We start from the raw sequence: 16,999 nt of genomic DNA on the forward strand, positions 1-16,999 counted from the left end.
AGATTGCAGATGTAATGGGAAAGAAACTCACGAGACGATGGTGAAAAGAAAAAGTGGAGATTGACACGTTTCATTCAGGAATCAGGTCGGGGTACAGGATGGAAACTATACTGGTTGCATTAGTTTGTTTATTTCCTGTCCTTGTTATTTTTACAAATAACTCGAGGTGACAAACATATCCAGCACACGTCTTTTTTTCCTTATCTTTTGCACAACAACAACTCTGTTGGTCTGAGAGAGAGAGAGAGTGACCAGCCTAAAGTCAACCAGCTGGTTTTCATGGCTAAGCCAGGACTAGAGCTCATGGTCTCCTGCTTTCTAGCTTGGTGCCTTGACCACTAGGCCCTTTGTTGACTATGTTGTCCTTTTGGATCATCTGCATGGGCTGCAAATCGGGGTAGTGTGCTCCAGTGGTTTCCTTCCTTCCTCCCTTCCCTTCCCTTCCCTCCTTCCTTCCTTCCTTCTATTCCTTCAGTAGGTGTTTCTAAATCAGTGGTTGTAGGTAGCAAGAGATTAGCCCAATGGCCTGCTATACAGACTGTCACAGGACTTGGTTCTCTCCACCCTACTTTTTAATCTTAGCTACTGGAACAGGTCATTAATTAGTTTAGGGTGCAGTAGCTTATATATTGCCATCCGCACAATGTAGTTAGCATCTTGTTTCAGAGCCCAGAGGCTATTGGGTATGATTGGGAAGGTAAATCGAAGCAAGATGAAGTGTTGTTCATTCACAAGGTTCTCTGCTAGATCTAGTTTTATCTCTCAAGAAGTGGGTAGCAGTTCCATGATTCAGGAGTACTTCTGGACTTAGAACTACTGCTGAAAGGAAAAGTGAGGTTTATGATGCAAAAAGCATTTACTCAGTTCCAACTAGTGTACCTATTACTGTTCTACCTGAAGTGAAACATTCACTCATAGTTCCCCACTACCAGAAATCGGGGGTTGAGACCAGAAGGAGGGGCTTCTCTAAAAGGGTCTTCATATTAGTTCCCCCCTGAATAAAAATTGTTCCAATGTTGCTCCCCTTCTGGAAGCAAGTTAAGACTAAACCCTTTTGGTGAAATGCCAGTATTTATATTGCTCCAGTTAGATAGTAGGTTTTCATTTTTTAAAATAATATTGTTATTATGCCATTATTGTTTATTTTGTTTTCTATATACTGCTGGGAGTCATATAGTTGCAGTGATCCAGAAATCTAAAAAATAATAGAACAATGGACCTTCAACTATTGGCAAACAAAACATAGATTTCAATGGTTATGTTAAAATTTATATGTAGTCATAGGTCAACAGCACCATTACTATTACTGAAAAACGTTGTTTAAAAAATGGGTCTGTAATAGATTCAAAATGTTTGGTTCATTCATAATAAACTGCAGATTGGTGAAAAAAGAAGCTTTCCTGGACAAGGAGAGAAACAGGAGAAGTGCACAAGTCCAGAATTCACTTTCAGATTTAAAGCTATATGCAAACTATGCAGTTGATTTAATCAATTGTTAATGTACAATTTTGGAGAACAGAATTTTGCAACTATAAGCTCTGTTGGTTTTTTAAGAAATACGGTGTGAACATGAAAATGTTTTTTTATTTAAACCAACTAATATGAATTATTTCTATTTATAGGTTTTGATTTTGGGGTACGTCAGAATGGTGAAAGAGTAAACCACGTGAACCTCCCACCCTGGGCTCGAAATGATCCAAGATTATTTATCCTGATCCATCGTCAAGCTTTAGAGTCTGACCATGTTTCCCAAACTATTTGCCATTGGATTGATTTGGTATTTGGGTATAAACAAAAAGGCAAGGCCTCCGTTCAAGCTATTAATGTCTTTCATCCTGCTGTAAGTATCCTTTTTAAAAAATAATAATAATACATTTGCCTTTCATTCAATGACAGTATTAGACCCAGCATGTATGGAGGATCTGGGCTCATCTAAAATGTAGCATATTCCCATTCTTGTTTGGACATTCCTACTAAAGAACAGCACATATGTCTTCTATGTGTTAAGGTACTTTATTAGGCTTGCAACCAACCTTTTTACTATATCCAGTGGTTAATTCAAAACTATCATTGCTTTCGTTGCATTAAAAAGAAAAAAGAAAACTGGGTATTAGCCATATGTTGGTGAATTTTCTGAATTATCTCTTCAGCTGTTTCTTGGCCCGCAATAACAAATAGCAATCTTCCAGCATCCCTTTTTAGGATGTTTTAGATAGAATTGGAATTATTGTGTCAGTTCCTGTTTCAGAATCCAACAGGATACTAAAGATGGTAGAATTGAAGATTGTGAAGAAATCAGACAGAATCAACAGAATGTCTAGGTCCAGTTCTAAGGCAGTGTTTTTTAACCTTAGCAGTTTAAAGATGTGTGGACTTCAAGTCCCAAAAGTTCACATGTCTTAAGTTGTCAAAGTTGAGAAATACTACCCTAAGGCATCCATAGCAGTATTGGTTCTAAAACCAGGTGAAAGATGCTCACATTAAGGTTTAGATGGCTTCTATGATGATAAAAATTAAAGTATTTTAGAGTGACTAAATTATAGAAGGATCAAAGGTAAATTTGCAGAGGTTCAGAAGCTGGGAGATACAGGGTGTCTCTTGTGTTAGTGCTTTATGTGTGGAACTTACCATTCTTTCCTTCTGCTTTCTGGATCTTTTTATTTTGATGATAACTGAACCAAGAGGAAGTCAGAAAAACTTTTGTTAGCTTGGAACTTTGGTGCTACTGTTTTGCCTCAGCTGCATAGTATACTTGCTTGGCTGCTTAATTTTTTTTATTTAAAAAGTTTTATGTGTGCCAGTTCGATATAATGGTTAAAGTTTTGGACTAGAAATAGGGAGTTTTAGTCCTCCCTTAGGCAGAGAAATCAACTGTGTGCTTTTACTCCAGTTATTCTCTCTCAGCCCAACCCACTTCAAAGGGTGCTTGTTGTGGGAAAAATAGGAAGAGAAGGCATTACTTACACTACCTTGGCTTTTAAAACAATAAGAGAAAACATAAATCTAATAACAGGAATATATCCATGCCCTAAGAATGAATTCTTCTCTTGTCCTTTAATGAACACACATGCTCATTATACAAGTACATAGATACAATTTGTTTGTTTCTGATTTACATTTTAGACATATTTTGGAATGGACGTGTCAGCTGTTGAAGATCCAGTCCAAAGAAGAGCTCTGGAGACTATGATAAAAACATATGGGCAGACTCCTCGCCAGCTGTTCCACACTGCCCACGTCAGCAGATCGAAACCTATGGAAGGAGAACTCCCTGCTGCAATGGGATTATTAGTGCAATTTGCTTTCAGAGAAACGAAGGAGCATACAAAAGAGATTGTCTATCCAGTATGTTTCATAATGCTACTGTGTTCATTATATAACATAACTTCTTCATGCAACATATTGTAATGTAACAGAGAGAGAGAGAGAGAGAGAGAGGGAGGGAGGGAGAGAGAGAGAGAGAGAGAGTGACACTATTTGCCTATCTACCCATTTATCTCTTATTTTAATGGTGGGAGGATCTTGGGTGGAGAATATCTGTAGAGAAATCGATACTGTTTTTAAAGCTTTTGTTAAAGTGTCTGTCAAGGCTATGTGTTACCTAAGTACCTCTTTTCTTTCAATAAGCCTTTTTTTTCCTGGATTGGAATAGCATCAAGTAATTCTTCCTGCTTTAGATTCCTTGTTCATTTTATGCTCATATATATTTCTACAAAAACGATTATCTGTGTCTCCCAATGGAGACATATATATAGCATTGTTCTTCAAATACTATTATTCAGTTTCCTTAGAAATAAGTTTAATCAAAAGACCCAACCACATTTTTAAAACTCAGAAAATAAGGATAGCATTGTGATCCAGCTTTATTAAACCTTGAGAACTGGCTTAGACGTAATAGTCCCAGTCTGATACCATGACTGCTTCACATTTGGATGTGCATTATGGGTGACCTTTCCCAAATCACTAAATAATGATTTAATAGACTGGCACTGTCAATTCTGAACTAGTCAAGAAGATTCCCTGTCCACTCTACAACAAATGACATAAATACCTGACCAAAAGCATCAAGATAAAAGCAGTATATTAACTGGATAAATTAAGTTAAACTAATTCAACTAAATTAATTAAAATATACAGGTAATCAGTGGATCCCCAATTGCACATCACAGCCATTTTTACCCACATACAGAGTTAGATTCTGACTCTGACTTGCACAAACATATGAACATCCTTCCTTCCAACAGGGATGGCGGGGGGAGGATGGAGTAAGAGATAACTGAACTGGAAAGGGCAGAAAAGAGAAAGTGGAGAAATAAAACTGAAGAGAAATGAGAGGCAAAGACAATTGGACAGCAAAGAAAAGAGAAACTGTATTTAAGTATTATTAAAAGACTAGATTTAAATTCATCAAACAACTCTTCCTAAGGTTATTTTCAAAGGCTGATATCATTTGTAACAATGATGGTGTAGTTATCTGCACCAATTATTTTGTCAGTCAATGGCTTCTTTTATGCAAATTGGCCAATTTAAATTGACTACTAGGTCTGTGCAGTTAGTCAGCATGAAAGGTAAAAAGGCACTCTTGAATGGATGGGGGGGGGGACACAGAGTTAGACACAGCTGTCTCTAACCTTTTCTCTGTGATCACACGGCTGCCATTGACATTTGGGCCCTGTGCCAGGGAAAGGCGAATTTGGTAAAGAGTCAGGCACAGGTGCTGCATTAGCCCCTCACAAGCTCTGGATCACATTTTGTGCTTTCTAATGAGAAGCACTATGCAATTCTAATAACGCCCCCCCCCTCTAGTTCACAAGTAAGTGTTTGGGAGAAAAATTGGATGGGTAAATATATTCTCTAACAATTTCATTAGAAATAAAAATACATTAAACCTAGTGTTTAAAAATTGTTTTTAAAACGGTGCCACTGACTGCTGATTTGTTTTGTTTTAGAGTCCTTTACCTTGGATCAGAGGCTTAAAATGGGGGGAGTACATAGGTTCTCCCAGTGCCCCTGATCCACTTGTCTGCTTTAGTCAGCCACATGGAGAAAGATTTGGCTCCTTGCAGGCTTTACCAACTAGAGCAATTTGTGGTTTGTCCCGAAAGTTCTGCCTTCTGATGATCTACAGCAAAGAGCAAGGTAAGGACTCTAGTGCATAGTCCTCGCAGAAACATTGGGAACCAGAGTTCAAAAAAGGCCAAATTATCCTCTTTATCCATTGGTTCAGTCATCCAAAGATGACAAATGAGTTATTGAGGCCCACGCTGTATATTACTGGGTGGCGTAATTGCTGTAGAGATCTTAAATGGGGTAGAAAGTTTGGTGAAATGGCTCCCACATGAGCTATAGCAATTCTGACGACAACTGTAGAAACATCCACAATGAAGTGGCTCAGCAGATGTAACAAGATTCTCTCTGCTCCATGTTGAAATTATTGCCCTTAGGTAGCTTCCTGTAGAGATGGCTCAAATATGTTTTGGGTCCCACAGGAATCAGTTACTGTATAAATAATGTAATTCTGTTTTATTATGGATTCATTAGGCAACAAAAAACATATGAGGAAACTTAAGGACTCCAACAATTTTTCTTGTTATGACAAGTTCATTGCTTCAGATTTTAACGTAGGGAATATGGAAAGCTTATCTTCTTATGAAGACCACATTATTTGAGGCTTTAATAGGTTTGTAAAACCTATTGTAAAACAGAAGAATAATAGTGATTTTAACAGTAAAAGAAGAGATCCCAGTGTTTGCTTTTAAAAAAAAAAAAAAAGATAATGATAGAATACCTTGAAATGTCAGCTGAATTCCAGTTCTGTTGCAGGTGTTAGAAGCATGCATAGTACAGATATCCAGTGGTCAGCCATCCTGAGTTGGGGCTATGCAGATAATATCTTAAGATTAAAAAGCAAGCAAAGTGAACCTCCAGTAAACTTTATACAGAGTTCACAGTTTCACCAGGTAAGACTTGTTAATTCTCTTTCTGCTCAACTAACAGCATTTGGGGTAGGGAGTGGGGAGGAAAGTCTGCTGTAGATGTATTGATCCTAGTTTAATAAATTACTGCTTATCAAACTGAGAATGAACCTTATAACTTCGCTACAAGCTCCCTCCTAAACATTTGTAATGTCATAATCCATAATTTAATTTCTTAATAATTGAAATGATTAAATCTATGCTAGTGTTATTATAGTATAACACATAAAAAAATCAGAAGGCAATCCATACAGTTACAATTAGTTATCAGTAGGATGTGAGCTTTTATGATTTTGAGCTTGTTTAATCAAGTACATTAAAGGATGAATGTTCCTAGTTGCAAACAAAGAGCCAGCTGCTGTTTTTCCTGCTTCTCATTGATCACACTATTCATAAGTGTTTTTGTTACCCTGTCCACACAGATGTAGAATGTAGGTGTGTATGGCCTCTGGTCCAGGCAAATTAATACCACAATAAACTGCTCTTACATTTATGTTTTCTTAAATCTGTGTTTGCTTTTCATCCTATCCAAATAGATAAAGTTGCTACTTTATGGTTATTATACTATCAGACTTAGGGAATCACTGTTCACTTCAGTAGTCAGCAGAAAATGATTCTCCGTCTGAATTAACTGAGCAAAACTATTTGATTCTAGAGCCCAGTTGCATGTATTGTACATGATACAGGCAGTGGAATGAATTCAAGAGCAAAACAGCTGAAGACAAAACCAAGTGTTTTTCTTCAAATGTATCTGTTTTTAATATAATCCCCTTTGGCAGTCTTTGAGATGAACAGCAGATAAAGCAAAAATATTGTTTAAATGTCTCACCTTTTTTTGCATCTAAGGTAACAAGTTGTGCCTGGGTGCCAGACAGCTGCCAACTTTTTACTGGAAGTAAATGTGGAGTTATCACAGCGTATATCAACAGATTCACTAGTAGCACTGTAAGTATATGAAACTGAGGTTATAACTGCTTAAAATTTGGCTGTAGTTTAGTTGAATTAGTTTCCCTAATATAATCCTACTTTCCTAATCTTAGATCTTGTGCCTTTCTTGCCCATCCCTCAGCTAAATTATTAAATAATTTGATTTCACTTTTTTATTTTGCCAAACATACAGTTTTATTTGAAAAGCTGGATTAAAGTTTGGACGTCTATAAAAGAAATGTTTAACTTTTACCTCTGTTATTTTGCTAATAGTTACATACATACCTACGTACAAATGTATAACTGCCAAATATTGTTGCTCCTTTCAAATATTAGCTTGAAATATAAAGCTAATAAATATTAGCTTCAAATATTAGCTTGAAATATAAATGTATAATTAGTAATCTAATTAGGAATCTCTTAACTTTCAAATTTTTTGGTCTTTGTCTATTACCCTAAAAATAAGCAAACCTATAAGCTACATGGCACTCAGTTCCATTTTTCAGGACCCCAAAACCTTCCAGGATCATGTTTGTTTGTTTTTCTATATTTACCATCTAGATTTATATGCTTTAGCATCAGTATATAACCTAGAATGGCTAACAATAGTAAAATAAACACAGAAATCATTATAAACAATTAGAATCAAGGTTTTCCCATAGCAAAATTTAGCAAAATAGTCATTACACCACAATGGAGTTATGCCAATGCTGACACCCAGTGCTTGGTTGAAGAGGCTGATTTTTACTGCCTCAAAAAGGTTGGTTGGCAAGATTAAGGCCATCCAAAGCTCAAGGGTATGTTGTTCCAAAGAGCAGGTATCATGACGGAGAAGTCCTGCTTTCTGGATTGCACTAGATGGCACTTTTTAATAGAGGGTACTAGCAGCATACTATCCTGCCAGACTTTGTAATTGGAGACAGGCAGTGCACAAAAACATGAAGGGTTTAATAGGTGATAATCAGGACCTTGAATTGCACCTGGAGGTCTAGTGGAAACTAGTGAAATTTGAGGTATTACAGTATCTAGGTGAAATGTCACTGCATTTTAGACTAGCTGCAATTTTTAGATGATCTTCAAGAGCAGCACCATCTAGAACAGGGCTGTCAAACTCAGGGCCTGTTGGCTGGATGCATCATGCACAGGGGGAAAAAAGTCCCGATACGTCATGTGATGCTGCTGTGACGACGTGAGTTTGACATCCCTGTTACTATGTTGGAGTAATCCAAACAGGGTGTGATCAAAGCAGTGAAAAGGGCCTCCTGGTCTAGGTCTAGGCCCAATTGTCACACAAGATGCATTTGTGCAAAGATCCCCTAGTCATGGCTACCATCTGCAGGAGCCAGGAATCTAGGAACAGCCCTGAGTTGTGCATCAGTGTTACCACATTCAAAGCAAAAGTGGTAAATTCTCAGCTGAGGGTGGGCAGGGGATAGTCCTAAATACCTATAGCAACTCAGTCTTGCCAGGATTGATATCTTCCGCTCCATTCAGGCAGTGGAGAAGAAGCTTTATGTATGTTTCCTTTCTGAGTTCTTGATTGTATCTTTTAAATGGTAAGTAAATGGAGTTTATTGCTATGTTGATGCCTCTTGATAGCTGATCTGTTCGAATAGCAAGCTTACAGGAAGGAAGCAAAAAGCCACAATGCATCTTTTGTAGTAGATAACCTGATAAGCAGGGAACAACACTAGATTTATTTATTTATTTATTTATTTTTATTTGAATTTATATCCCGCCCTTCTCCGAAGACTCAGGGCAGCTTACACTATGTTAAGCAATAATCTTCATTCATTTGTATATTATATACAAAGTCAACTTTTATTGCCCCCAACAATCTGGGTCCTCATTTTACCTACCTTATAAAGGGATGGAAGGCTGAGTCAACCTTGGGCCTGGTGGGACTTGAACTTGCAGTAATTGCAAGCAGCTGTGTTAATAACAGACAGACTTAATCTGCTGAGCCACCAGAGGCTCCTAGATAAGCCATCAGGGAAGAGACAATATTTTAATCAAGGAACTATCAAGGAAGAAATGTGACCCCTACCAAGACTGGCAGAGCAAGGTATTATATATAAACAGCCAGCAAATCCCACTTCCTCTTGCACTAATTATGTTATCTAGCCTAGTAATGAAACATGAAAACATCTATAAGAAAGCAACCAAGCTCAGAGGATACTAAAAATCAAGCAGTTCAGTCCTGAGCTACATAGATCTCTTCTATGGTTCATCTAGAGCAGGGGTGAAATGCTATTGGATCGGACCAGATCCAGTCGTGATCATGGCTGGTAGTTCGGCAATCTGGTAGTGATGGCAGACTAAAGCTCCGCCCACCCACCCAGGTGTCATTACTTCCTGGTTTTGTGCATGTGCAGAAGGTCTGCGCACACCTGTGATGCACGTGCGTGAGCGAAGCAAGTGTGTGCGTACAGTGCGTGCACTCCCAAGCCGATAAGGAAGGTAAGTAGATTTCACCCCTGATCTAGAGTCCATTTTAATAAATGGGGTTTCACTTCTGATTATTGCACTGAACTGAAGTCACACTTTGGATTTTCATCTTAGGAGAAAACCCAGATTTTGGGTTACACATATCAAAGGGATTTTGTCAGTTTAAGTAATTGTTCTCTGATTTATAAAAGAGAATGATCCTTATATGAATTTGTATCCAAAAAGTCTCCTTATTCCACTGGTTAGGCAGTTTGTTGGGTGATTCTGCAATCTGAAAGTAGTACTTTCATAACAGCAGTACTTTTTCAAAGTAAATTATTGCAACAAGACTTTGCTTTTACTTGTAAACATGTTCAGTTGGCCAGTGAGATAAATGAGAACATTTGTGTCACTGCTGTTCAGTTGTAGAACCTTGGATTGCCTTTCTCAGGAGCCTCACACGCTGGACCATATAGGGCAACGGTCCCCAACCTTTCTGGCTCTGTGGACTGGTGGTGGTGGGGATGGCGGGGGAGGAGAGAGGATGGTTTTTGCATGTGCGCCACTTGCACAAATGCATCTTCGTGTGCTCGCGTGCTCGCCTGCCACTTGTGTGGCCTGGTTCTCAACAGGCTGTGGTCCGGTATTGGGCCATGGACTGGGGGCTGGGACCCCAATACGGTCCCTTCCAACTCTGTTACATAGTGTAGTTATAGCATGAGAAGACAATACGTAGCATGATATGACAATACGTTCGCTAAGGTCTGTTTAGGCTTCTCTTCTAAAATGAATATTAATTTAGAGAAACAATGAGATTTTGCACTGAGCAATAAATAAGGAAAAGAATGTCAGGTACATGCACTAACTCGTAAACATGGTCTACCTCTCAGTGGCCTTCTTAGCTATAAAAGATAGGTCAGATGCTGAAACACTGTTTCTAGTGTACAATTTGAATATGCATTATTCGCCCAAAATTATTTTGCAGTGTAAATAAATCTTAGGATTTGGTATATTAATGGGTTGTTGAAGTCTAGCAGCCTTCCTTCTGGGATTCCAACAAGACAATGCTGTACCTGGCATTTCAAAGCTATTGTCTACCACCTCTGCTTTCAGTCATTATCAACTTATTTTATTACATTCCTGCATCTTAATTAGCTCTCTCACATTTAAGAGAGAAAACAGCAGAAATAAAAAAAACAGCATGGGATAAAGGTTTCTGATTTTGCACACCATTTGGTTACAACTATAGAAGTATATTGTATATATCCACTCATGAATTACTCAAGCAACAATATGTGCTGAAAAATAGGCAGCTATTTAGAGCTTTCCTCTGTGCTAATAGCTATGTGAAAAATCTAAATGAGCTACTTTTCACAGTTAATGCCATAGTAGCAATTGTTTGTCAATCAAGCATTCAGTTTTAAAGAAAAGCTTGAATTGAGACATAGGTAGTCTTGGCTTACTGTTTTTGTAACTGAAATTGAGAAAAACAGGTACATAGGATAAAAATGGTTATGATGTTGGGCTTATCAGCTGGAAGGTTGACAGTTCGGAACCCAAGCACCCCTTGACGGAGTGAACTCCCGTTCCTTGTCCCAGCTCCTGCAAACCTAGCAGTTCAAAAACATGCAAATGCAAGTAGATAAATAAATACCCCTTTGGTGGGACGGTATCAGGGTTCTGGGCACCTGGGCGCATAGTCATGCTGACCACATGACCAAGGTAGCATCTTCAGATAATGCTGGCTCCCTCAGTTAAGAAACAGGAATGAGTACCGTCCCTAGAATCGGACACAACTGGACAGGGGAAACCTTCCTTTCAGGGAAAACAATAAAAAAATGGCAGTTGTTAATCAGTAAAATATTGAATGAAGCAGGTGTATCTTTAATTTTAGACTCAAGTTTGACTTGTAATATACTACTTTTGTTCCCGCCTTCTGCTAAATTTATGGTTGTCTGTTTTCCTTTGCAGCCTTCTGAAATCGACATGGAGTCTCAGATGCATCTATATGGACACACTGCAGAGATCACCAGCTTGCTCGTCTGCAAACCCTATAGCATCATGATAAGTGTGAGCAAAGATGGAACCTGTATCATATGGGATTTGAACAGGTATATGCATTTTTAAATCACACTCCTTACTGTATCGAATATCCCCAGTTTCTGAATTATAATGAAGGTTGATTTGCTCAATTTTATAAAATTAACAGTAAGATTGCTTAACCTGTGTATTTTGCCCCATCTACACTGATGCTAGATAACAGTTATATTCCAATATTAGTATCGGAAATAAGGATTTAAAGCGTTACTTGAAAATGTTACAACTGCTATTAATGATGAGAGTGATTCTTTGAACAATCAAATCATTGTTACAGGCTCTGCTATGTGCAAAGTCTTGCTGGGCACAAAAGTCCTGTTACGGCAGTGTCTGCTAGTGAAACAACAGGGGACATTGCAACTGTTTGTGATTCAGGTAGGTGTCTTATCAAGTGGAAGCACTGCAAACTAGCAATGTTAAGCCTATGAAGTTAATTTTCTACAGCTTTTCATAGAATTGCAAAGGAAATAGTAAGAAGTTAAATCTTTCTCTTAACTTCGGTCAAGATATGCAAACCTTTGAATTTTGCAGAAGTCTCCATTGGTCAGAATAAAATGTAACTGATTTCCAACTATACTGAGAAGTTAACTAAATAACTTAATTTCCAGTATGAACTTCAGGTGGATGAGTGTCTATAAGTGAAACTAGCTTACCCAATAGCCCCTCATTTGTCTTAAAGGTGTAGAGTAAATAACCTAGGAAATGGTTCGGAGTGGGAAAAATGGTTGCTGTGCTTGTATTCAGTCTATGGCAGAGGTGAATAACTAAGGCAACTTTACAACCTGTAGACTTCAACTCGCAGAATTCCTGAGTCAACCATGCTCTGGGAGCTGAAGTCCGTAGGTTATAAAGTTGTCATAGTTTCTCACTCCTGCTGTAGGGCCTGGGTGACTGGCTAAGTAGTTAACATATCAGAAAGTCATTGGCATACAAGAGAATCAGAAAATAGTTTAAGGTCCAGCACATTGTTCAGGCAGGTTGCTATTATTACAAATTGAGAAGGGAATTATATTTAAATATCACTGGAGGACTTCTTCCTGTAATATATTCTTGGGTTGTGACTAATGAATACTTATGAAAAGCCAATATATATCAGACTGAGCTTTCTGGCACCACTTAGTTGGTACAACAAGGGAGTTCTTAGCTATCAAGGACTTTCCTAACAGTCCTAAAAATAATAGAAAGAAAGATGCTTTGACCAGAAAGCCCAGAAATACGTAACTTAACAAACCATGCACGAGTCCTTAAATGCAAGGTGCAACCATGAAGTCTCATGTAGTTTTAATAGGAAAATTACTTATTAACCGATGAAACCACAACTCTAAAATGGGATTTGTTGGGAAAAGAAAAATTTAGGGAAAAAGAATAGGGAAATAAACATACAAAGAAATTCCAGCTAAAATCACTACAATCTAGCCAAAGAAATTAAAATTTATCTGCTTGAATAAGTTGATGGGTTTCAGTGCATGTTCAGCCCTTGTTACACAAAAGATTACTGAAGAAGTTTCTCAGCTTTCTGCTCAGAAATTTCTTTTTCTCAAGCACAATCCTCAGTTTCAAATAATAAGGGGGATTATAGAAAGCCAGTCTCTTTGAGCAGATTGTCTGCTGCTGTGCCCAAACATAAAAATACTTTTATACTTGATATCCTGGGTTTAGCCAGCAAATCAGAAAAGATTCAGTAGCTAAACTGACTTTCCTAATGATCCTTGGTGAAATTGTAAAATACAATATAATTTTCCCCAATTGTGCCACTATATAAATGGGTCTGGGCAGACTTTCGAGGGGAAGCAAAATCTGAATTCAGTCATGTCAGTGTGTAATCAATTTACCCGATCTTTTAGGAGGCATCCTTTCATACTAAAAGCTAAGGGCTTCCTTGACAAACAGATAAATTTAGATTCATCATCCGTCAGTTCAATTTAGGTTATCAGTAACAAGGTTAAGATAGGTGCTTAGAACCAGATGCTGTCTGGATTCAGTCACTGACCTGTGACTTCCTTCAATGATGCATGAATTTATGCAATTATCTCTCCCCAAATAAACATTTTCTGGAGTTAGGTTTGTGCAAGAAATACATATACAATATACGGTACTTTTAATACTTAAATTTTAATGTATATATTAAATAAAACAATGATAGAGTCTTATAACATTCTTTAATTGAAAACAAACATAGTTCCAACATATTTTTATTGGGGACAAACTGTTTAATATAGTTCCTGAAATCTGGGTTTCATTAAGACAGCTATCAAAGCTCATTCACCAAAATCCAGGGAAAGAAGAGCAAAAAGTTTTTTTCCGCATTACCTTCTCTTCAAATGTTGCAGTTTGTGAATCCCTTGCAAGCTTCAAGTCGCTTTTGCTCTCTTTTCTCCCAATTGATCCTGCCCAGAGATAACAGCCGCAGTCCATTTTCTCCTCTGTCACTTCTAGCTTGCTGATCTGTGCTTGTAAACTGCTGGTCCCCTTTTGTAATTTCCTCCTCCTTGCAGCATAATGGGCAGTATCCTCTCTATTGTAATTTCCTCTTCAGACTAAGGATCAGGTCAGATGGTTAGAGCTTTTACTGAAGCCTCATGCCCCCCAGGTATGATTGCTGTCTCTTCGAAAGGCAAAAGCAAAGCTTTGAAAAAACATGAAGGACATTCAGGCTTCATAAAGAGCCTGAAGCAGTTTCCTTGCTTCACATTTACCATATATTTGCATCAAACTGGTAGGCCTAGTGAGCAAGAGCTTCTGTTGTCTAAGTGGTTCCATTGAAGGTCATAATTTGCACTTTTGGAAACAATGAGCTAAGCCAGAGTGTTATTTGTTTGGTTAGGATTTGTAAACCACATCTTATAGTATTATGTCTGAACCAGAACTGTATGATTTATTCAGTGAAGTACAGTGTTATTAAAATAAACAACAGCTTAGCACAATGTGTTAACCTAATCTCTTTTCCCAACAGTAGTTGGTCATAAATTACTGTAAAGCTAATCAAAGCAAGTCTACCATGATCAAGCTGCTGTTGGTATTCCCTTTAGAAATACTCTTTCCTGTTCTGAAAAAGCCTGTTCTTTATTTATATACTGACTTATTGGATGTGGATCCTAGAGCTTCTCAAGGCTTTGAATTCTCTGTTTGATTTGGACCCGGGTTGACAATCTCTCGATGGATCAAGTCTGAATTCATGAAGCCTTTTACTGTATTCTCTATGAAGGACCCTTCTATAGATAAGCATATGCTATCTGGGCTGCAAAAATCTAGTTTACCACTAGATGGTAGTGGAGTTATATTTTTGCAAACCTTGGTGTCATATAGTGCTGCTTCAAAGTTATATGCAGGGGTGTCAAACTGCCTGCCCGCAGGCTGGATGCAATCATGTGCAATCCACGCCCATTCCAGTGTTCTGTCCCCTCCCGGCCTCAGCCACGCGAGCTGGCTAAATGAGCCAGTAATTGAGTTCACGGCTGCTATCAGTCCTGGCAGGGAATCTGCAACTGCTTGCCAAAGTCTCCCTTATCTTGGGGTTGCTGGGCAACCAGGAAGTCAGCAATCCAGGCTGAATGTTCAGCTCAATTCTCCACGAGTCAAAGAGTTCAGCTCACTTCTCCACGAGTCAAAGAGTTCAGCTCAATTTTTGCTCGTCGTGGAGCAGAAGAGCAGCCGGGGCTGCTTTTATACTCTGTGGGGTGTGGCTCCATGACTCAGCACTCTCTAGGCCTGCTCCACCCCTTCCTTTGTTGTAGCCGCCTCTCGTATCTCCGAAACCTGGGATCCAGCCAGGCCTGATTGCCATTAGCCGGGTCTGGAGGCGTGGGCTGGGGGGGAAGAGTCAGGGGATGGAGGGCTCGTTATCTCTTCCATCTGGCCTGCCTCTGGCTCCTGGAGCTGAGCCAGAGGAGCCGGTGCTCCAGAGGTAAGTCCTGATGGCCCTTCCCCCTCACTTTCCGAGTCACTTTCTGGCAGGGAGCCCGGCTCGGGGGGCACAGACACAACACCCAGATCCGCGTAGCAATATGTCACATGAAGGCAATGTGATGCCGTAAATTTGATATCCATGCTATACAGCGTAGCTACTTGAAGAAGCATAACCACATTTCTAAGAATATGCAAACATGCTTTATGGGAAAGGAAAAAGAACACTTCCGGTTTCAGTTTTATGGAACTCTCCTTTACCTTAAAACTGTAAAATGTCTAGTTCTTGAGTTAATGTTCCCAAACCAAGACCGTTTTGTAATTGCACCAACATGTAATTGTTTTTATTATATTAAGACAGCAAATTCCTTCTATAAAGATATATCAATTCATTATTGACAGCTGCTTTTCAAGCTCTCTGGTTTGATTTTATTTCATCCACCACTATATTTTAAGCAGAGAAAGGAATTTTTCAAGAACTTGTACATCTGGAATCAAGAGTATTGAATTTGACACTGGTCCACAGAGTAAGTTTTCCACAGTGATAGAAATCTAGCAAATGATCTCACTATTGTAGTTGAAATTAGAATGATCTGAACACTTGCTCAGTGATTCAATTGAATAAATTCAGTTGAATTCAGAAATATGTCTCTAGTAAATAAATTAATAAAATAAATATCTTCTCTTGAAGAATTCTATTTTAGGTCTGGAATAGGATAGGAAACTATCTTATATTGATTCAGACTGATCATCCATCTTGTCATAGTTTGCATGGCCCATTAGTGGCGCTCTACGGTTTTTGGCATTCTGTCTAGATCTGAGATTTTGGAATCTTCATTTGGAATCTTCACCAGACTCCCTGTAATGTTTCTGAATCTTAGCAAAATGATTACCGCATGCTAATGAGAATATGTTTTGTAGATGTACGGAGTCACATTTAGGTGATATTGTGGTTTCAAAATTATGTTTTAAAAGTTTCATTTCTCTGGCTGTGACATTACATTTGTTAACCAAGGATACAGCTTGGGGAAAATAAAAACCAAATTGCTGTTGTTGAAATTATATCTTCTTCTGGGCTTCCTGATGCGAAATAATTGGCAGCATAGGGATTACATTAAAATGTTCATTAACTGTGGATGAAAAAATGAAGCAAATAAATGTTGTGTTCTCTCTCTCTCTCAAAATGAGCAGAATAGATGTCTCTAAAAATAGAAGGATCCAGCAGATAGTGTGAATTTATCCAGACTTCTCTGAAAGTCCCTAGCATCTGAAAATATTTATTGACAACCTTTTAATATTATAAAAGAGTCATCCCATACTTTGCTATACATGCACATTCCAGCAGTAGCCTTCTATCTCACCCATTTACATGGTTGCAATCTGTTGGGTAAGAGGAAGAAATCTTTTTTCTCTGCAAACAGTATAGAAGCCAAAGAGAAGCTTCCATGCTCTAGTCTTCTCCTTAATATGACTCATCCAAGGACTCTATATGTGACCCTCAGATCAGAAATTCTTAATCTTTTTCTTTGACTGGAATATTAATATTAATAGAACCATGACACTTATTCATTTATCCTGCTTGCAAGATAGTTTTGATCCTAAATTAAACATCAGTCGAGGGAGAAGGACCCACAGAATGAAATATGAGACTTGTAAATATTATTTCTAAC

At 38.3% G+C, this 16,999-nt stretch overlaps 1 protein-coding gene across 3 annotated transcripts in view; it reads left to right on the plus strand.

Annotated features, from left to right (window-relative positions):
- The window catches only part of LYST (lysosomal trafficking regulator), a 105,149-nt gene that overhangs the window by 80,327 nt on the left and 7,823 nt on the right, over positions 1-16,999 (plus strand). For all 3 annotated transcript variants that reach the window (XM_058166048.1, XM_058166064.1, XM_058166056.1), the window contains 7 exons: positions 1,623-1,840; positions 3,124-3,345; positions 4,950-5,139; positions 5,824-5,960; positions 6,822-6,920; positions 11,301-11,440; positions 11,704-11,801. In XM_058166048.1, coding sequence (XP_058022031.1) covers positions 1,623-1,840; positions 3,124-3,345; positions 4,950-5,139; positions 5,824-5,960; positions 6,822-6,920; positions 11,301-11,440; positions 11,704-11,801 — 1,104 coding nt within the window. The remainder of the gene's footprint in view (positions 1-1,622; positions 1,841-3,123; positions 3,346-4,949; positions 5,140-5,823; positions 5,961-6,821; positions 6,921-11,300; positions 11,441-11,703; positions 11,802-16,999) is intronic.

Source organism: Ahaetulla prasina, chromosome 1 (genome assembly GCF_028640845.1).
Source record: "Ahaetulla prasina isolate Xishuangbanna chromosome 1, ASM2864084v1, whole genome shotgun sequence".
Classification (NCBI taxonomy): Eukaryota; Metazoa; Chordata; class Lepidosauria; order Squamata; family Colubridae; genus Ahaetulla; species Ahaetulla prasina.